At 44.8% G+C, this 22436-nt stretch overlaps 1 protein-coding gene across 1 annotated transcript in view; it reads left to right on the forward strand.

Annotated features, from left to right (window-relative positions):
• The window catches only part of REV1 (REV1 DNA directed polymerase), a 99932-nt gene extending 79596 nt beyond the window's left edge, over nt 1–20336 (forward strand). The window contains exons 18-23 of the mRNA XM_077482718.1: nt 1791–2015; nt 2459–2573; nt 4221–4438; nt 13329–13476; nt 19185–19287; nt 19927–20336. Coding sequence (XP_077338844.1) covers nt 1791–2015; nt 2459–2573; nt 4221–4438; nt 13329–13476; nt 19185–19287; nt 19927–20038 — 921 coding nt within the window. The 3' untranslated portion in view covers nt 20039–20336. The remainder of the gene's footprint in view (nt 1–1790; nt 2016–2458; nt 2574–4220; nt 4439–13328; nt 13477–19184; nt 19288–19926) is intronic.
• Nucleotides 20337–22436: the final 2100 nt, after the last annotated feature.

Genomic DNA, 22436 nt, shown 5'->3' on the forward strand with positions numbered 1-22436 from the left:
TTTTATTTTTTGTGCTATTAATGAAAAAATACCGAAAATTTTGTAAAAAAAAGCATTTTTCTTCATTTCTATTAAAATTTTTTGCAAATAAGTAATTTTTCTTCATAAATTTGGCCAAAAATGTATACTGCTAAATGTCTTTAGTAAAAATAACCCAAATTAGTGGATATTATTTATTCTGCGTGAAAGTTATAGGGTCTACAAGCTATGGTGCCAATCACTGAAAATGTATCAATTTGATCACAGCTGATGTACTGACAGTCTATCTCATTTCTGGAGACCCTAACAAGCCAGTAATGTACAAAAACCCCCCAAATGACCCCTTTTTGGAAAGTAGACATTCCAAGGTATTTAGTACGTGGCACGGTTAGTTTTTTGAAGTTGTAATTTTTTCCCACAATTCTTTGCAAAATAAAGATTTTTTTTATTTTAATTTTTTTTCACACCAAATTGTCATTTTACCAGGCTATTTCTCTCACACGGCATATACATTCCACAAATGAAACCCCAAAATACATTCTGCTGCTCCTCCTGAGTACGGTGATACCACATGTGTTAGACTTTTACACAGCCTGGCCACATACACAAGTCCAACATTGAAGTAGCAACTTCAGGCGTTCTAGGAGCATAAATTACACATCTAATACCTCAACCACCTATTACACTTATGAAGGCCCTGGAGCACCAGGACAATGGAAACGCCCACAAAGTGACCCCATTTTGGAAAGCTAACACCCAGGTGGGCACTGATGGGCACAGGTGGGCACTGATGGACACAGGCGGCACTGATGGGGCACTGCAGTGGCACAGGTGGCACTGATGGGCGCAGGTGGCACTGATGGGCGCAGGTGGCACTGATGGGCACAGGTGGCACTGATGGGCACTATAGTGACTTTGGTGGCACTGGTGTGGCTCTGGTGGCACTGATTAGCACACAGATGGCACTGGTGGGCACAGGCGGCACTGGTGGGCACAGACGGCACTGATGTGGCACTGCAGTGGCGCAGATGAGCACTGATGGGCACAGATGGCACTGATGGGCACAGGTGGCACTGATGGGCACAGGTGGCACTGGTGTGGCACTGGTATGGCACTGGTATGCACTGGGGTGGCACTGGGGTGGCTCTGCTGGCACAGAGGTGGCAAAGGTGGCACAGGTCGCACAGGTGGCACAGATGTGGCACAGGTGATAGATGGCACTGGTCTGGCACTGTTGTGGCACTATTTGGGCACTGCTGGGCACTCACGGTTATTTTTTATTTTCACTGGAATGTTCTCCTCTCCTCTCACGCTGCATCGGTGTGAGGAGAGGAGACTGATGACCTTAGCTTGACCCGGCAAGCCGAATTGTTTACATTTGTGATCGCTCCGTCATTGGACGGAGCGATCACGTGGTAAAGGACCGCTGCCATTGGTCCTTTACCGCGATCCGTGTTGCGCCGGGTCCCGTGAACTCGGCGAGCACGGATGTTCCGGCGTGCGCGCCCCAGGGGGCGCGCAGGAACGATTCTCCGGGAGGCCGTTAATTAACGGCCTCTCAGAGATAGCAAACCGACCTATAGCCGTTAATCGGCTATAGGCCGGTTATTAAGTGGTTAAATAAGCCTGACTTTTCATTTTTATTGTTATAGGCTTACCTGTAGGTAAAAATAACCAAGCAGCAATACAACTGCTTTAACAATAGGATAGAATATATAAGGGGCATTATTTTCCTATTGTAACTTTGTGTGGCATGATAGTTTGTATAGTTTGACATGTTTTTCTAATCAATGATGATGTTTCTTTTGCAGATTGACCCATCTGTCTTGGAAGCTCTACCTCTGGATATCAGGGAACAGGTGGAGCAGACATTTGCTTCACAGCATAGGCCACCTCCTACCGAGAGCAAGAGAGAGGCCTCAGATGACTACTGCACTGAGCAGCCAGTAGCAACTGTCCTTTTACAGATTCCACAGTTGTCAGAGCAAGGAGAAGAGGCAGGCATTAATGTGATTGCCTTACCCGCTTTTTCACAGGTGAGGGCTGTCACTCCCAACTATAGACAGTAATTTTATTGGACCCTATGGGTTGTTTCATCAGGCAGCTGAACAGGGAGATAACTGAGATTTAGCAATGCACAAATAGTACCTATGTCACCATGCTTAGATTTAAACATTTTGGACAGGGTTGTTCTGCCCTTGTCCAAATGTCATACATATTTGTGTGAATTCCTGTCTAAATACTGTATGTTAGTTCTGGATAAATGATAATAGTCATCAGATACAGCATCTAAAAGAACAAATATGTGTTATCCATAGCAACTAAACAAATTGTCCCTTTCATCCCTGCAGTCCAGGTTAGAAAATGAAAAAGCAACAGATCTCATTATCTCCTTTTAAAAGTCTTACCATTGTGTCATTGTCACATATATTGGGATTATTGATTGCATGCATATATGTTGTTTCGTTTGTGCTAACAGGTAGATCCAGATGTGTTTGCTGCTCTGCCCGCTGATCTTCAGGAAGAGTTGAGAGCTGCTTATGGTCAAAGGAACAAGCAGTCAGACAGTAGCATTGGTGCAAACTCTGTACTTGGTAAGGTATCACTTATTAAAGGGCAATATTTAAATATTCTCCTTCCACCAAGTTGGATGCTTAGCCCACTGACACTTTTTAATACAAAGTCCTATCTGGCAGCTTTTCTCTGTATTTAATTTCTTTGTGTATTCCTCTACCTTCAGTTCTCCCTTTCATGTGCAGTAAATGTTTCTTACAGACTACGCATGCTAATCATGGGAATTAAATTGGAGATTTTATTAACGTATTTGTAGAAATTTGTAGGCATGATTGATCAGACCTTTTTAGCACTGTCTATTCTTAAGACTTTGTGCTCGTATTCACTTATCAGGGCAGAAAACTGCACAATACTGCCCTTTTTCCAGGTTTGTGTAGCACCCCTTCTTTAGTGTCTGCCTCTTGTGATAAGCTGTGCCACATTCATAATGTATTTGTCTTGCTAGAAATGTTTATATCCCATCTCTGTCACTGACCATTAGCTCAGTTAAATAAAGTTGGGCATACATGTATTGAAATTCGGCCAGTTCAGCAGAAACTGGTATGTGTTTACCCCATCTTAAGCATCTGTTAAATGATCCTGCTGGAAAAACAGCATTTGATCAGCTGCTACAGCCAATGGCTGCAGAGCTGATCAGGCTAATCCTCTCCCATTGGTCATAAGAACCCAAGAGCTGCTTCAATTATTAAAACTTCAATGGATGAGCTCCAGCATCCACATTCAATATGTAAGAAATAAAAACACCCATTGTGCAGGCATCCAGAAAACACATTTATTAAATATGGTAAGCTGGTGCACTCACATGTTTAAAAATACCTCCAGGCATATAGAAACAACCAGCATTTCCAACTAACAAAATGGCCGCCATGTCCCTGGTCAGCGTCGCACATCCTTAGCTCCAGGTGCTAAGAACATGTGACGTGGGGCGCTGACCAGGGACACGGTGGCCATTTTGTCAGTTGGAAACGCTGGTGGTTTCCACGTGGCTGGCGGTATTTTTAAATATGTAAGTGCACCAGCTTCCCTTATTTAATAAATTTGTTATCTGGATGCCTGCACAATGAGCATTTTTATTTCTTACATGTTAATTGTGGATGCTGGAGCTTATCCGTTGAAGTTTTAATAATTGAAGCAGCTCTTGGGTTCTTATGACCATTGGGAGAGGATTAGCCTATAGTCTCGGTGGAGTGGATTGATCGGTGTAGAAGGATCGTTGGGGCCAGCAACCAATTCATTCATTGTGTGTACCCTACACACTGACGGTAAGGGTCAGTCGTTTTGGGTGTTGGTGATGGCTATTCTATCCATTTATATCCAGATTTAGATGAAGATCTTGATTCAATCATCTTCTCAGTTTTATTATTGATGGACTTTATCGTTTATATATTATTTTGAGCACTACACCTTTTTATTAAATTTTTCTGTTATTGTGTCCAGCAATATAGTAGTGTCAGCTGCTTTTTTTATTTGTTTACTGTTATGCTGCATTTGTGATTGAAGTTGTACTTACACAAATAAGGAATAGGCCTATTTTTGAAAAAAAAGGCTGTGTCGGTTGAATAAAATATTTTAGGAGGTGGCTTGAAACATTATAGCATAAGCATAAATGTATGGACATTGCTTCTGTTTTCAATTATTTTAACCTTGGAATATTTCTGTTTTTTCAGTTGCAAAAAATCCTTTACTGCAGTTAAAACGGCCTCCTCTGAAGTCAAAGAAAAAAGGTAGAAAGAAAAATATAGGAAGTCCTGTAAAGAAGATACAGAGTCCCTTGAAGAATAAGCTTTTTGGTAGCCCAGCTAAAAACTTTGGATATAATTTAAGTCCACAGAAACTTAAAAATGGGACCCTAAAACAAGAAGCCATACCTCCTGGGCAATCTCAGGTAACCTAGACAATTAGCTTGCTTTTAAGTGTATTTTGCCTACTTATGAGGGTGAATCGGTAAAGACATTTGGTAATTCATCCTAATTATAACATTGCCTACCAACCTCCTAATGTAGCAGATATACACTCCCTTGAAAAAGAATTCATACCCCTTGAAATTTTCCACATTTTGTCATGTTATAGTCAAAAATCTAAATGTATTTTAGTGGGAATTCATGAGATATAACAACACAAAGTGGAACATGATTGTGATGTGGAAGGAAAATATTAAATGGTTTCCAAAATGTTTTACAAATAAATATGTGAAAAGTGTGGTGTGCATTTGTATTCAGCCCCCTTTACTCTGATACCCCTAACTAAAATCTAGTGGAACCAATTGCCTTCAGAAGTTACTGTCTGTAAATGTAATCTATGTATAAATATGGCTGTTCTGTGAAGCCCTCAGAGGTTTGTTGGAGAACCTTAGTGGAGGGAAAAAAAAGCATCATGAAGGCTGAGGAACATACCAGACAGATCAGGGATAAAGTTGTGGAGAAGTTTAAAGCAGGATTAGGTTATATAAAAAAAAATATCCTAAGCTTTGAACATCTCACAGAGCACTGTTCAATCCCAAAGTGCAGAGTATGGCACAACTGCAAACCTACCAAGACATGTCCGTCCACCTAAACTGACAGGACGGGCAAGGAGAGCATTAATCAGAGAAGCAGCCAAGAGGCCCATGGTAACTCTGGAGGATCTGCAGAGAGACAGCTCAGGTGGGAGAATCTGTCCACAGAACAACCATTAGTGGTGCACGCCACAAATCTGGCATTTATGGAAGAGTGGCAAGAAGAAAGCCATTGTTGAAAGAAAGTCATAAGAAGTCCTGCTTGCAGTTTGCAAGAAGCCATGTGGGGGACACATCAAACATGTGGAAGAAGGTGCTCTGATCAGATGAAATTGAACATGTTGGCCTAAAAGAAAAATGCTATGTCACATCACCCTGAACACACCATTCCCACCATGAAACGTGGTGGTGGCAGCATCATGTTGTGGGGATGCTTTTCTTCAGCAGGGACAGGGAAGTTGGTCAGAGTTGATGGGAAGATGGATGGTGCCAAATACAAGGCATTTTTATAAGAAAACCTGTTAGAGTCTGCAAAAGACTTGAGACTTGAGTGGAGGTTCACCTTCCAGCAGCACAACAACCCTAAACATACAGCCAGAGCTACAATGGAATGGTTTAGATCAAAGCATATTCATGTGTTAGAATGGTCCAGTCAAAGTCCAGACCTAAATCCAATTGAGAATCTGTGGCAAGACTTGAAAATTGCTGTTCACAGATGCTCTCCATCTGATCTGACAGAGCTTGAGCTATTTTGCAAAGAAAAATTGGCAGAAATGTACTCTAGGTGTGCAAAGCTGGTAGAGACATCCCCAAAAAGAATTGCAGCTGTAATTGCAGTGAAAGGTGGTTCTAAAAAAATATTGACTCAGGGGCTGAATACAAATGCACGCCACACTTTTCACATATTTATTTGTAAACATTTTTGAAAACCATTTATCATTTTTCTTCCACTTCACAATTATGTGCCACTTTGTGTTGGTCTATCACATAAGATCCCAATAAAATACATTTATGTTTTTATTTGTAACATGACAAAGTGTGGAAATTTCAAGGGGTACGAATACTCTTTCAAGGCACTGTAAATTGAGTGCAATTGCATCCTTCCTATTTTCCTTATGTCAGGTTTCCCATGACGGTCATTGCAGTCTTTTGACCCTGGAGAAGTTGCAGGTAGTAATGGAGCTCAAGGTACACAGCATTCCTAACATGCTGGGTACAGCAGTAGACACCTGTACTCGGCACAGTAGTGACAACATATTTTATTGCTGGTGGCAAACATCTATATTGGAGGGTTTTGAAAATGGCAGAAGTACATGTAAACTCTAACTGAATTACATTTAGTTTGCTCTATGCACTGTGTATAAAAAAACTGCCTTTTTTTGTTAAACTATACTTGCATTCACCTTTTCTCTTTAATTCACCGACCGACACAGCTCCTCTCTGTAACTAAATGGGTTGTATAGCCTGCCATTAGGAGAAACTAGGCAAAATTGTTACACCATACACAGAACTTTAATCCCGCCCCAGGGGGTGGACCCTGTGCTATCAACTTTCCTCCTGCTCCCAGCAGCTTCAGTTTTTATTTTGCCTAGCAAGGAGAATGACCTAGGAAACCCTGCGGGCCTCTCAGTCCATATTTTTGCTGCTTTTTGCGCAACATGAAAGATCCTGAGATCTTCTATCAACTGCCGGCTGGGTGACAGGCTGGTTAATGATATCCTTGTAGTCTCCCCAGTCCAGCCATCAAGCGTGAGCAGGCCGCAGTTAAGGCTCGGCAGGCCACGACATGCCTCAGCTCCAGAGGTGGTCGTGAGCTTAAATGCTCCGGGGTATACATATGACCGGGCTACTGCTGTCTGGATCACAGTATACCGAGGCCAACAGCTACCCTGTAACTGCGCAGGAGTAGGTCTGTGATGGAATGTCTCCCAGCTCTTCAGGACTGGTAAGTACGGCTCTCCCTGTCTTGGTGGGATGAGCAGCTGGGCATTCCCTGGGGGGGTCGATTCGGGGGCCACCTCACCTCCTTAACTTCTCTACCAAGTCCCTATCACCCCTCCTTCCCCCCCTCTGAGGGGGGTGTCTGCATGCGCTGCAGGTGGTGTATGTGTGTCACTGTTTCTCACCTGTGGGGGCTCTGTGCGGCTGGCGTTAGTCCTGGTCCAGGTCTGGGGGTCCTAAACAAGGTTTGTGGAGGTTGTTCTAACTGTTAGCAGGCAGCACGTTTTTATTTTTTGCTCTGTCACCGTATGGCGCCGTTCCGGCAGCCATCTTGGATTTGGGAAAGCTATAAATTCCCCTGGTGAGCTTTAGCAGCCATTTTCTTTAGGATTTCCTATTGATTACATTGGCGGCCATTTTCTTAAGGCCTGATCGCCTTTTTCGCCGCTATCCTCTTGTGGCAGCATTACATGTGCTTTCACTTGCTGCTTCCTGTGTCCACTGTGTGTGCAGGACGCTGGATGGCTCTTTGCTGAACGCTGAAGCTGCTCTGTAGATCGTTGCACCGCTGGTTGGAGCTGCTGACCCAGTTTTCTCCTCTCTGCAACTGGGAACCTCCTAGGTACTACAGGCACTGCTGTGGCTGTCACAGAACCCCTTAGGGTGGTGAGTCTAGCGCTAAGTAACCCCCCTCATGCGGCAGCAGCAGGAGGGTGGGACCTTCACTGTCCTAAGTCCCCTTGCAGGTGGCAGACAGGCTAGGGTCATCATGGCTTCAGAAACTGGGGTTTATTCCCCCAAAATCCAGGCTATAGCAACCGGGTCACCTGCGGTTAGCGCAGTGCGCATGGACACCCTGACAGCGGTCCTTGACTCCTATGTTGCTAAGAGGCGGCACGTGGCAGGAAAGGTGCATGTCTGGGGAGAGCTCTGATGCAGACTCGGGCCCTGCTGTGGATGGAGACCCCTGCTCTGACTTATCAGACATGGCTGACCAGAACCGTTCGGACAGTGAGGATGATTCCCCGTCCGGGCGCGACAAGGCGCTTGTTGGAGCACTTATCATAGCTGTGCGTGATACTCTGAAGATTCAGGAGCCAGTGGATTCCTCTGCTGATGTACCGGTCCCCTTTGGGTCACGCAAGCCAGAACGTTCACCTAAGGTGTTCCCGTATTTGACTTATTTTGACAAATTCATCTACAGGGAATGGGGTCGCCTGCAACGGTCCTTTTCGGTCCCCAAAAACTGGCGGTGCATTACCCCTTTGAGGAAAGCCTTCTCAAAAAGACTCCTCCGATCGTGGACCCCCCAGTGTCTAGGTTAAATAAAGTAACCACGATTCCAGTTGAGGGGACTCCTGCATTCAAGGATCCCATGGACAGGAGGCCGAGGCAGTGGCTCGTTCCTTGTTTACGGTTGTGGGGCCGGCTGTGCGACCTGTACTGGCATCCGCACTGGTGTCGCAGACACTGAGTGGGCAAAACTTTTGCACTGTGAATTGGGAGAGCAGAATGCCTCCCGGTCTGCGTAGAGCTAGCAGACCAACTAGTACATGGCCTTAAATACGTTTTGTGACGCAACCCTGGATACTCTCCCCCTGTTATCCAGGGCTTCAGTGTCAGCCGTGGTGCTGAGGTGCCTCATTTGGCTGAAATGCTGACCAGGCATCCAAGAAAGCCCTGACGGATCTTCCCTTCCTTGGCGACCGGCTCTCTGGAGCCTCGTTGGATGACATTATTAAGAATGCCACGGGTGGTAAGAGTTTTCTACTCCCACAGGCCAGGAAGGCTAAGGAGCCACGCCATAGGCAAGGGCACTCTTTTTCCGCTCACAATCGGCTTTTTCGTCCGCCCGGTGCTTGGGCAAAACACCCCCAGCCCGACAGGACGCCTGCGGATGGTCAGAAGCATCCCTGGACCCCCAAGCCTGTGAACAAAAGTGCTACCACATGAAGGTTTGCCCCCACCCATGTCTCAGGTGGGAGAGTCCTCTTCGAGCGTTTGCAGCCCGGTGGACCACCTGGTTATCCGACCAATGGGTTTGCGATCTGATTTCCATGGGCTACAAGTTTCTCACTTGGCCGCTAAACAGATTCTTCCCCTCCAGCATACCCGTGTTCCCGGTTTGCCGTGAGGCCCTGTTAGGGGGACGCTGAGGGACTTGCTGAATCAGGGGGTGATTGTACCAGTTCCGGAATCAGAACGCTTTCAGGGGTTCTACTCAAATCTGTTTGTAGTTCCCAAGAAGAAAGGGGTATGTCCAATTTTGGACTTGAAGGCCCTCAATCGCTTTGTGAAAGTGAAGAGGTTCGGAATGGAATCAGTTCGCTCAGTAGTCGCTGCACTCCATCATGGGGACTTTCTGGCGTCCTTGGACATCCAGGATGCGTACCTGCACATACCCATATGCCTTCGGCATCAAAAATTTCTGCGTTTGGCAGTCGGGGAAGCCCACTACCAGTTTGTGGCTCTTCCTTTTGGCCTGGCATCAGTCCCCCGAGTCTTTACCAAGGTACTGGCTCCAGTTTTGGCGTTGCTGAGACAACGAGGGATCGCGATCGTGGGTTATCTAGACGATCTCCTCCTGAGAGCTTCTTCCGCCTCAGAATTAGTGGAGGATGTGGCAATCACCTTGCAGACCCTGCAAGAATTTGGGTGGCTGTTGAACCTAAAGAAGTCGGTGGTGGTACCGACTCAGCGTCTGGAGTACCTGGGGTTACTGTTGGACTCCAGGGAAGCAAGGGTTTTTCTCCCCTCAGACAAATTGAGGACTCTCAGGTCGGCGGCCAATCTACTGATGAGCCACAAGTGGTCGTCGCTCCGCTTTTGCATGCGAGTGCTGGGGCTCAAGGTTGCCTCCTTCGAGGCGGTACCTTATGCCCAGTTCCACACAAGGGTCCTGCAGAAGGAGATTCTGATGAAGTGGGACAAATCTCTGTTGTCCCTTGATCGACAGGTCCAGGTGAGTCAACCAGTCAGGGACTCCCTGATCTGGTGGTTGAGGTCCCTGGCGGTTCAGTCCGGGAAATCGTTCCTTCCTCTGACATGGACGGTGATCACTACGGACGCCAGTCTGTCCGGCTGGGGTGGAGTGATGGGGATTCAGTCGGCTCAGGGCCTCTGGTCGACGGAGGAATCCAAGTTTCCAATCAATCAATCAATCAATCAATCTGCTCGAATTGAGAGCGATCAGGCTGTGCCTCCACACATGGTTGATGACCCTCCAAGGGCGTCCGATCAGAATACAGTCAGACAATGCCACGGCTGTGGCATACATAAATCACTAAGGAGGAACAAGAAGCTCAGCCCCTGCTCTGGAGGTCGCTCACATACTTCGGTGGGCAGAGTGACATGTGCCAGCCCTGTCGGCTATTTACATCCCAGGGGTGGAAAATTGGCAGGCGGACTATCTGAGTCGACAGATGCTGGACCCAGGAGAATGGGCATTGCATCCGGAGGTGTTCAGGCTGCTGTGCCTGAGGTGGGGCACAACAGATGTGGATCTACTGGCCTCCCGTCTCAATCAGAAGGTACCGAGATTCGTGTCCAGGACCAGAGATCCGTGGGCAGACGCGTCAGACGCACTGGTGGCTCCGTGGGATCAGTACCAGCTGATCTACGCCTTTCCTCCACTAAAACTGTTGCCACGTCTGCTTCGCAGAGTGGAAGCCGAGGGGAATCCAGTAATTCTGATTGCCCCAGATTGGCCTCAGTGGGCCTGGTACACAGACCTGGTACGCCTGGTGGCAGACGCTCCCTGGCGACTGCCGTTGCGAGAGGACCTCCTATCTCAAGGTCCAATCTTTCACCCTGCTTTACCATCGCTGGCTTTAACGGCCTGGCTGTTGAAAGCCAGGTATTGAGGAACCGGGGTCTGTCGGACTCGGTGATTCCAACTATGCTGAGGGCGCAGAAATCTTCTTCCAGGAAGATATACCATTGTACTTGGAAGGCCTATATCTCCATGTGTGAGGAGTAGGGTTGGCATCCACGCTCCTTCTCTATATCCAGGATCCTGCTATTTCTTCAGCAAGGTGTAGACCTGAGGTTGGCGTTGAGCACTATCAAGGGGCAAATTTCAGCTCTGGCTGTCTTTTTTTCCAGCGATCCCTGGCGTCTCACTCATTAGTGAGTACCTTTGTTCAGGGGTGCGACATGTAGTCCCTCCGGTGCATCCTCCGTTACCTCCGTGGGATTTGAACCTGGTGTTGTCGGCACTTCAGAAGCCACCATTTGAGAATATCAGGGAGATTCCTCTGTTGACCCTTTCACAGAAGGTGGTTTTTCTAGTGGCCATCACATTGGCCAGGAGGGTTTCGGCACTGGCAGCCTTGTCCTGCAAGTTGCTTTATCTGGTCATCCACTGGGATAAGGTGGTGTTGCGTCCCCAACCGTCCTTTCTACCGAAGGTGGTCTTGGCTTTTCTTTTTCATATCAATGAGGACATTGTATTGCCATCATTGTGTCTTATGCCGAAGCACCCCAAAGAGGTGGCCCTTTACGCTCTCGATGTGGTTTAGGCTCTGAAGGTGTACTTGTCTGCCACAGCTTCCTTTCGGAAGTCAGACTCACTGTTTCGGTGGCTGGTCCTAAGAAGGGCATGGTGGTCTCGTTGGCCACCATTTCCAGGTGGATCAGACAGATTGTAGTCCAAGCCTACGCATTGAAGGGGCAGGTGCCTCCCTTTCCAGTCACAGCCCACTCTACAAGAGCAATCGGAACATCTTGGGCCTTCCCGACACCAAGCGTTTGTCGCTCAGGTGTGTAAGGCTGCGACCTGGTCATCTGTCCATACATTTACCAAGTTCTACAAGGTAGACGTCAGTGCATCGGCTGATGCTGGTTTTGGCTGCAAAGTTTTGCAGGCGGCCTTGTAGTTGCAATTGAGTTTTTGATAAAAACGCAGTACTGTTTTGTTAATGCTCTTTTGCATTACCTCCGCACTGTTGCGGTCTTGGGGTTTGCTCCTGTTGAGTATACCCGGTTATATGGTGGAGTTTTTCCATATACTGCTGTTTTTTTGTGTGTTTAGTTTCACTAGTTCCCACTTGCCATGGTGGTTGAAGTTTTTATGCTGTTTTTTTCCCACCCCTCGTTTGTAACTAAATTGGACGTCCCCCAAGCAGTGCCAGAGAGGAGCTGTGTCGTTCGGTGAATATAAAAGAAAATAGGAATTTTTTGTACTCACTATAAAATCCTTTTCTCTGTAATTCACCGACCGACACAGCACCCACCCCTCCTTTTTTCTACGTTATACTGCTTGTTGACATACTGAAGCTGCTGGGAGCAGGAGGAGGGTTGGTAGCACAGGGTCCGCCCCCCTGGGGCGGGATTAAAGTTTTGTGTATTGTGTAACAATTTTGCCTAGTTTCTCCTAATGGCAGGCTATACAACCCATTTAGTTACAGAGAGGAGCTGTGTCGTTCGGTGAATTACAGAGAAAAGGATTTTACGGTGAGTACAAAAAATAAAAATTTTTCATCCTTTGTTGCATCTGTGTTGCTGATCTCCTGCGGCCTCTTTGCAGCCACTTTCTGAAAACAAACGCGCGCGCGCGCACACGCACACACACACACACACACACACACACACACACACACACACACACACACACACACACACACACACACACACACTGGCTTTTGTCAAGGCAGGTTTCCTAATGGTATCAATGAATTATGCCTTGGTAATATGTGTTGAAACTGCCACTTGTAGTCACCACCAGCAGCCAGTATGACTGGGTGACAGTTCAGAAGGGACAGAGTCTTATCATTCTATAATAGGAAGTGCATGAACAGGGACTTTTAAGGTAGTATAGCCAGGTATTATTTTAATGAAATCTGCATATTTTTTAAAGTATTGAAAATGACTTTTGACACCATAGTAACATGTTAAAGCTTATAAGAGATTTTAGTAATCTACTTTAATAACTGTGCCTTTTGAACCCTCCAATATAGATGTGCTCTGATGCTGTTGCTGTAATAATAGATTGGAATAAGGGAGTTTATAGTATTCTATCTGATATACCGCATGTGCACACGATCTGGGAAATTAACTAAGCTCCAGGAAACTGTCAGAAGTTGTGTGTACGTGCCCCATTAACAGTGCAGCTTCAGCTCTGTGCTGTGCTATACCTGTCACAACCACAGAACAGAGACCTGATCCTTGCATCCCTTTGTTAATCAGGACCAGCATCTGCTTTGTGTTGTAAGTTTAAAAGAGTCATGCAAGCACTGTACAGAACTCTTTAATTCCCCCCAATGTGTGTCTTTGCTTTTTTAGCCTCGCAACACCTTTCATTAGCAGAAATTTAAGCATCAACATATATTTTATTTTTTAGGTTGAATTATGTCCCACAACTTCAAATGCCCAAGGATCCCTGCCAGAAGGATGCAATCCCCACAGAGCAAAAGCACCCAACTTGGCTGGTGCCATTGAGTTCAATGATGTGAAAACCCTACTAAAAGAGTGGATAACTACAATTTCTGGTATATGTTGCCAAATGTTAAAAAAAATATATATATACAGTGAGGGAAAAAAGTACCGTATATACTCGAGTATAGGCCGACCCGAATATAAGCCGAGGCCCCCAATTTACCCCCAAAAAAACTGGCAAACTTATTGACTCGTGTATAAGCCGAGGGTAAGACATGCCTGTCCATCCATCCGTGTGTGTGTCCGTCCATCCCTGTGTGTCCGTCCATCCATCCATCCGTGTGTGTGTGTGTGTGTGTGTGTGTGTGTGTGTGTGTGTGTGTGTGTGTGTGTGTGTGTGTGTGTGTGTGTGTGTCCAGCCTACCTGTGTCCCGAGCCTCCGTCCCGTGCCTTGCCTCCTTGCCTCGCCGCCGTGCCTTGCCTCCGTCCCGTCCCGTGCCGTGCCGTGCCTTGCCTCCGTCCCGTGCCGTGCCTTGCCTCCGTCCCGTCCCGTGCCGTGCCTTGCCTCCGTCCCGTGCCCTCTTCGTCGGCGCCTCGGCGGCCATTGTAAAATTCAAAAGCTGCGCCGCCGCCTTCGCCTGTGATAGGCGGAACACTGAATTTCCCAGCAGCCTGTGTTCCGCCTATCACGGACATCGTATCATCCTCGTCCGTAGTACGAGGATGATACGATGTCCGTGATAGGCGGAACACAGGCTGCTGGGAAATTCAGTGTTCCGCCTATCACAGGCGAAGGCGGAGGCGCGGCTTTTGAATTATAGAATGGCCGCTGTCTGTCTGCTCGACACGCTGATCGAGCGGGCAGACAGCGATGACTCGAGTATAAGCCGAGGGGGGCACTTTCAGCCTCAAAAAAGAGGCTGAAAATCTCGGCTTATACTCGAGTATATACGGTACTTGATCCTCTGCTGATTTTGTATATTTGCCGACTGACATGATCAGTCTATCATTTTAATGGTAGGTTTATTTTAACAGTGAGAGACTGAATAACAACATGCATATCCTGAAAAACACATTTCTAAAAAGTTAGAAATTAATTTGCATTTAAATGAGTGAAAATAAGTATTTGATCCCCCTATCAATCAGCAAGATTTCTGTCTCACAGGTGTCTTCTATACAGGTAACAACCTGAAATTAGGAGCATTCTCTTAAAGTGCTCCTAATCTCAGCTTGTTACCTGTATAAAAGATACCTGTCCACAGAAGCAATCAGATTGCAATCCCTCCACCATGGCCAAGACCAAAGAGCTGTACAAGGATGTCAGGGGCAAGATTGTAGACCTACACAAGGCTGAATGGGCGACAATACCATCGCCAAGCAGCTTGTGAGAGGGTGACAACAGTTGGTGCGATTATTTGCAAATGTAAGAAACATAAAATAACTGTCAATCTCCCTCGGTCTGGGGCTCCATGCAACGTCTCACCTCGTAGAGTTTCAATGATCATGAGAGTGATGAGGAATCGGCCCAGAACTACACGGGAGAATCTTCTCAATGATCCGAAGGCAGCTGGGACCATAGTCTCCAAGAAAACAATTGGTAACACACTACACTGTGAGGGATTGAAATCCTGCAGCACCCACAAGGCCCCCCTGCTCAAGAAAACACATGTACAATCCTGTCTGAAGTTTGCTAATGAACATCTGAATGATTCTGAGGAGAACTAGGTGAAAGCGTTGTGGTCAGATGAGACCAACATCGAGCTCTTTGGCATCAACTCAACTCGTGTTTGAAGGAGGAGGAATGCTGCCTATGAGAACACCATCCCCACCATCAAACATGGAGGTGGAATCCTTATGCTTTGGGGTGTTTGTCCTGTCCCCTTAGCAGAAAATTTCCCCGCAGCACAGGGACGGGGCCATGTACCATCAAATCTTGGGCGACAACCTCCTTCCCTCAGCCAAGGCATTGAAAATGGGTGGTGGATGGGTATTCCAGCCTGACAATGAGCCAAAACACATGGCCAAGGCAAGAAAGGAGTGGCTCAAGAAGAAGCCAGTCTCCAGACATTAATCCCATATAAAATATGTGGAGGGAGCTGATGGTTCGAGTTGCCAAATGTCAGCCTCGAAACCTTAATGACTTGGAGAGGATCTGCAAAGAGGAGTGGGACAAAATCCCCTCTGAGAGGAGTGCAAACCTGGTGGCCAACAAGAAAAGTTTGACCTCTGTGATTGCCAACATGGGCTTTGCCACCAAGTACTAAGTCATGTTTTGCAAAGGGGTCAAATAATTATTTTGCTCATTAAAATGCAAATAAATTTAAAACTCTTTTAAAATGCGTTTTTCTGGATATTTTGTTGTTATGGTGTATCTTACTGTTAAAATAAACCTACCATTAAAATTATAGACTGATCATTTTTGTCAGTGGGCAAACGTACAAAATCAGAAGGGGATCAAATACTTTTTTTCCCTCACTGTAACACTGATTTCTTGTGTTGGTGTGGAATGAACATGTAGGTTTTTGTTACTTGTTTATATGGAATAATGCGTCAATAACACCCGATTCATGAATCTACTGCAGAACACAGTTGTGGATGTTGTACGCTTAAATTGTTTAATAATTTATTCTATTTACTTAGGATAGGAAAAAAAATAAATAATGTTTAGAACATTGTTATAGGGCACATGCATACATAAGGACCAGATTGATTGTATGCCCATGCGGTAGGTAAGCAACAACATACACACACTTCTTACTTATGCTCCTAGAAATCTGAGCAATCTTCCATGCTACGTTCATTCTGATATATGCAAATCATTTTACACTGTCTCATCAGCATACCTTTCCTATATATTGGAGAAATTGAACTTTGGAATCTGTTTTTGCAAGCGAATTTCCTTTCTCCACTCATCTCCCTCACCATGTTTAAGGTACACTGGATATAAAATATTCCCCATTCCCAATATCACAAGTTACCTGATGAGGGATCTTACCATCCCTCCTTATTTTTACACTAGCTATGGAACCCCTAGCACATCTAATTAGAAATAACCCTGATATTAATGGCATAGACTTGGCAGACACACATTATAAGCTTAGCATCTTTGTGGACAATACACTGCTCCTCATCACATCACAAACCCCATTCCTACTATACCCTTTATTCCAAAAACCCTCAATGAGTTTGGTAAGGTCTCAGGCCTGCAAATCAAGAGCAGTAAATCGAAAGCACTCATTTTCTCCCAGACTTCAAGGCAAATCTTTTAAAGCATTAATTGGATTTTAACTGGGAATCATTCAATTCCCCCATCTGGGAGTCTTCCTGACTACTTTCTATGACACCCTGTATACTGAAAACTACCCAACACTAATAAAAATATGGAACTGCTTACAGCCTGGAGACACTTCAAATTGTCTTGATTTGACTGTATAACAGTTTTTAAAATAACACTTCTTTCAAAATTACAATACCCATTTAGGGTCCACCCAATGTCCCCCTCCCATCCTCTCAGAATCCACAAAGGGTGATCAATAAATGTATCTGGTATAAGAAACCAAGACTCTAATTCCACAATATACCTACCAAAAATCTCTGGGGGCCTGGGAGTTCTTCATATCTCTAAATATTATTACCTGTACCCTGTTTGCCCTAAGCTGCTTTGGTTATTACCTAAAGATAAACAAGACATTCCATCACGACCAACTCCCTAAAAATTTGGGATGAATCAAATATATGGGAAACCTTATGCCTTCATTCCCTTCCCCGTTTACCACTACAATCCATTTTCTACCTATGCCTACCCATTCTGTAATCTATCTTTCACCCCCAAGCCTTGTGAATCTGTAAAGTTTCAGAAACTTGTTTACCCTAGGTATAACCCCTTACATAAACTGTGCATTGGGTCTGGAACTAAAAACAGCAATGTCCTTCAGGGGTAATTCAATCTCCTCCACCTTAAATTTACTATTGCTTTCAATTCCTTATTCACTGCTTTAAATCCAAATGTTTGATGCAGAAATTTTATTTCTCTTGTACTCCTTCGAATTCTGAAATCTATCACGCTACCTACTCATGCTTCCAAATGGAACAGGAGCTGGGTATATCACTTGAGGTGGAAGACTGGACATAAATGGCACTCAACAAAATTTGCCTATCCTAAGGTATACATCCTTTGGCCAGATTATAACTTGCTATCCAGGTAGTCCAAACATGCATAGCCAAATTTGCCCCAAACTACTCATGACAATACACAAAGGGATGAAATGAGACAGCATCTTCCAATATATATGGTAGATATGCCCAGTGGTGATCAACTTATGGTCTGACAGATTAAATGGTGAAATGTTTTTGAAAATTGTCTTAACCAAAGCCCGGTTACTCAAAAGGTCAGAGACATCAGATGCAACACAAGCTCACACGCATTATTTTTAAATGAGCAATCTGCATTTTTACTACAAATAGACAGACCAGAAAGAAGGAGTAGAAATCTGCAGATTTCAATACCCAGGAAGTCAAGTCCAGTGTTTCCTAAGATGCGCTAAGATAACCACAATACCGAACAGAATGGCCTTGAAAAGCACACCGTGCCCATGGATCTGTCATTACCTACTCCAAGACTTTGACCAATCTATACCCTCTCTCTCAAGTGGACTCCTCAGACATATGTAATGGCCCACACTGTTCCGCTGGCCACAGATCAAACCCCCCCCCCCCCCCCCGACCCTCTACACCAACACCCATCCCTTTTCTATTATCTGTGCTCTCTCTTTCCTTTTCTCGATATCCAACAAATGTCAGCCAGACAAAGATGTGGAATGACTGTATGTGTTTTATGTTATATCATCATTCACACATCTTAGTCTAATGTTAATTCAGCCATCAAATTGGAGGAGCACGTTCCAGCTTTGGGTTTCAAACTGCAGAGTCTTAGATGTGCCTTTGTTTCTCACTTCATCATTACCCAGTACCTCGGGAACCTATCAGTGGCTGAGGGTTATACATTTGGCTATGCATCCCTCAGTGCCACTTAATTAATTTAAAATTTCTGCCATATAGACCAAGTGCAGTGCAAGCATAAGGGATGTTTGCCTGCAAGGGTGTTCTTTTAATGAAAGAATCTCTCAGTTCCTCTGTTGCCACCCACAGCACATCCTCAATAAAAGCTTGTCTAGGGGATGATTTTTAGGCAGAGGGCTCTTGGGATATGTAGTAGCCTATGAAATTCAAAGATTTTAAGGTGCTCTGCAAAGAAGAATATCCTTCTGCAGTAAAAGAAGTACATTTTCTGCTGGGCTTATACTTAGGCCTATAAGATGAGATCAAAATGGGGATGTGTAGGAATGGTGGAAAAACTGGAGCATCATTTTACTCTATATCATGTTTTTGATAATTCCCCTGCATAAACATATTATTAAAGAGAATCCACTTGAAGCTGAGTTAAAGTTGTGTCCCATGTATTCTGTCCAGTCATCGTAGATATACTGTATGTAAAAGCAGGTCATTTGGCTTTGATTTGTTTTATGGCCTATTGTTGTTCCCTTAAAAGTAGTTTGGGATAATAAGTACACCTTTAAAGGATTGACTTTTGGGCTTCCCTATGGGACAATAACAAATCCTTCTAACTGAAGTAAGCACTAGTTATTTCACTAAGATTTTCCATTGGCCAAGTCAGAGTAGGTGTGCAGATCCCTCGCTGCCCGTTTTTGGTCAGATTTCTGCTTGACTATAGCCAACTATGCTTTTAATCTAAAGTGTTATTGTCACTAATTGAAATGATGGCCTCAATCTCTCCTTTTTCCTCCTGCTTATTCTTCTGCAGACCCTATGGAAGAAGATATATTACAAGTGGTGAAATATTGCACTGATCTAATAGAAGAAAAAGACTTGGAGAAACTAGATTTGGTCTTGAAATACATGAAAAGGTACCTTGTCTTTTAATTAAACAGCGTACGCTAAGCTGGGTAATGTGGCAGTTGTGATCACAAATGTAGAACTAAAATGTTTATAAAACAGAATATGTGACTTAGTACTTTGTGTTGTTATGAAAATGGGCGTTAAACAGTGGGAAAACAAGCAAGAGTAAGGCTGGCTTCATGCAATACCATGTGTGCTGCAAGCACAGGGAACAATGCGAATCCGGCTTCATTTTATTTTGAGGGTTTTCCTAATGCATCTTCTTCATATTACATCTACTCGGGTAGACCCCCTCCCACTACACAGTTGTTGGTACATTTTGTCAGTTTTAGCACTTACCTTGAGTTGCATGTTCATGGGTGCCAGCCCAACTCCAGGTAGAGCCATTTGTACGGTTTTAGATTCATTAATTCGAACATCGTGCATCTCATTGTCATTTTTAATTTCTTTAGAAGCTCCCTCTACACCCTGCTGCTATATAGTGGGAGCCAAACTTCAGAACGGGGGGGGGGGGGAAACACTTGTAATGTGAAAATTTCAATAACAAAACAGTAAAAATAGCTCTGCACAGTATTGGGCTTCAACTGCTCATGCAGACAGCGAGGATCCTGAGCTTGTCACTTATGCTACCATGTTTTTCATTTTAGGTTAATGCAGCAGTCTGTGGAGTCTGTTTGGAATATGGCATTTGACTTTATTCTGGACAATGTCCAGGTGGTTTTACATCAGACCTATGGAAGCACATTGAAAGTTGTTTGATCCTCATCCTTGGCAGAGGAGCCCGACATCCCTTGCCTCCCTGTACCATAAGTGCTTGTGAAGTATTTGCAAAACGCATGATTTTAAAGCTTCAATCATTTTACATTTCTTTGAATAAATCATTTTTGTACATTTTCTTTCTCAAGTGCCAAATTTGTCAGTATTGCATGTAAATATTTGTGTTCCAGATTCTTTTATTGTAGTATAGACTATTTGAAAAATGTTTGTTTATAAGAGTTTTATGGATTTTTACAGTGAAGTGTTCACAGTTGTTTAATAAAGAAATAACTGACTTACATAGCTGGTGCTTTTCAGTTATTCTAAAATGAATTCATATATGTTTTAATAATCTTCTTTAGAACATTAGTAGCCAATATAAGGCTGGTGCAGATGCACTGCTTTATTTAAAAATGACGAAACCTGTTTTACCATGAACCCATTTCATTGAAATCAATGGGACAGCGTCGGCATAGTGCTGCTGCAGAAGCACTTTGCTGTGGTTTTAACCCTTTCTCGGCAGCTGTGGGGGGGGGGGGTAAAAGCATCCCGCTAGTGGCCGAATAGCACCACTAAAAATAGTCATGTTTTACTGCCAAGGCACCCACCGCCCCAGTGTGAAAGGGGCCTAAGAAAAGAAAAAAAAAAAAAGTCTTGCATGGCTGTAGTAAAATCTTCGACAAGAGGGCAGAGTAGCTGATCACACCCAACAGCGCAAAGGAAGACTGCAAAGATAGGATAGACAGACAGCAGGATTCCAGGCTGCTGAAACTGGCTGCATCAGTAGGTGTTCTGAAAGCAGCACTGGGGAAGATAGTATAGTGTGAGCTGAGGGTACCCAGTGCAGCGGCACAGTCTTCCCCATCTAGAATCACACATGTTGCAATTGCATGGCAGCAGGGAGATGTTTCGTAACACTATAGCAGAAAAGTGCACGCAATGGTCTCCATGGGAGTGTCAGTGCTCAGTCCCCCACAGAATAAACACCCCCTTCTGTGATGGAAACTGTTAGGCAATTAGTCATTTTAAAAAGGCACCCAGCGACCTGTGTACTTCAGGTAGCTCCCTGAGCTTGGCCCAATAAGCCTTTTCACCAAGTGCATCTTCAGAGACAAGTGTTGAGACAATGCCAGCAGCTATGGATCTGGAAAACACTCCTGACTCCTTTTTACCAGAACGTAGTCTGGAAAGCACCCAATGCAGAACATTGTCCTAAGGTCACTTCCAGCCTATCCTAGCAACATCCATTCCAATGGGGTCTGGACATGGCACTCCAAAAGCCAGGCTGAGGACAGCCAAGCCAGATAACTGCAATCAGATCAATCAATTTTGCCCACAGTGTAGAGAAGGGTCTTTATAGAAGAAAATAACATGCAAAAATAGGTTGTTTTTTTTTTTTTTACATAGAGCTAAAAGAAAAGACATATATCCTCCTCCCAGGACACCAGGCATGCGTTGTGGCCTTTAGCTGATGCCACCTTCAGGCATAAGGCACTTCCCACCTGGCAGCACTAGGGTCTCCAGTTCGAATCCCAACCATGGCAACCTGCCTGAAAAATAAAACTTTGCTTCAAAATCCACCATTTCTAAGTAGATTTGTCAGCTTATTTTGCAGACAGATACGATTTAGGGCAGTCTGACCTGTGAGGTCCTTCAGGCAGAGCAAACAGGGAATATGTCAAAACAAAGCCATAGACTTAAAAAATCAGCCTGAACCACATTCCAAAGTGGTTCAGGTGGTCCACATTCCAAAGTGCTTAAGAGTAGGACAAAACAATGGAAACACAATGTCCTACTGATTCAGGTGAAATGAAAGCACCTTAGGCAAAAAGTAGGATTGATGTCTCAATACCACATCATCTTGGTGAAGGACCAGGAAAAATTATTTGCAGGAAAGCACAGCCAACTCTGGAACCCTGCGAGCCAAGGTAATAGCAATTAATATACAACCTTGTGTGTATGTAGCAAATAGGGAATTTGTCAGAGAAATTCCAAAACGAGAAGCTCTGGTAGTGGCAGCATAAGAACAGTCTTAACTCGTATTCCACCATAAAGTCCACCATGACCTTCTGTACCAGAGACAAGCCTGGACTATGAAATTCCACTTGGAATGATTCATCTATGGAGGATTGCAGCCCCAACAGCTTCCCCTTCCTTATCCAGAGTAATTTCCACCAACTTTTCCTCCCCCAGCCAAAAAGGAAGTAGGAAAAGGATAGCGCCCACGCTTGTGCTCCAAGGTATTGCGAACTCCTGACTGCTCAGCCCAAGAATGACTCGAGAGTTCCTCCCTTGACTGAAAGGAAGTGGGGGATTGAGCCCCTGAAACAGATACAAGATGAGGGCAGGGATTCAGACCAAATCGGACCCAGAGGGGAGCCATTACAAGGTAAACTCCCAA

This window comes from Lithobates pipiens, unplaced genomic scaffold, assembly GCF_037356315.1.
Source record: "Lithobates pipiens isolate NorthernLeopardFrog02 unplaced genomic scaffold, aLitPip1_a1.2 Scaffold_16, whole genome shotgun sequence".
In the NCBI taxonomy this organism is placed as follows: Eukaryota; Metazoa; Chordata; class Amphibia; order Anura; family Ranidae; genus Lithobates; species Lithobates pipiens.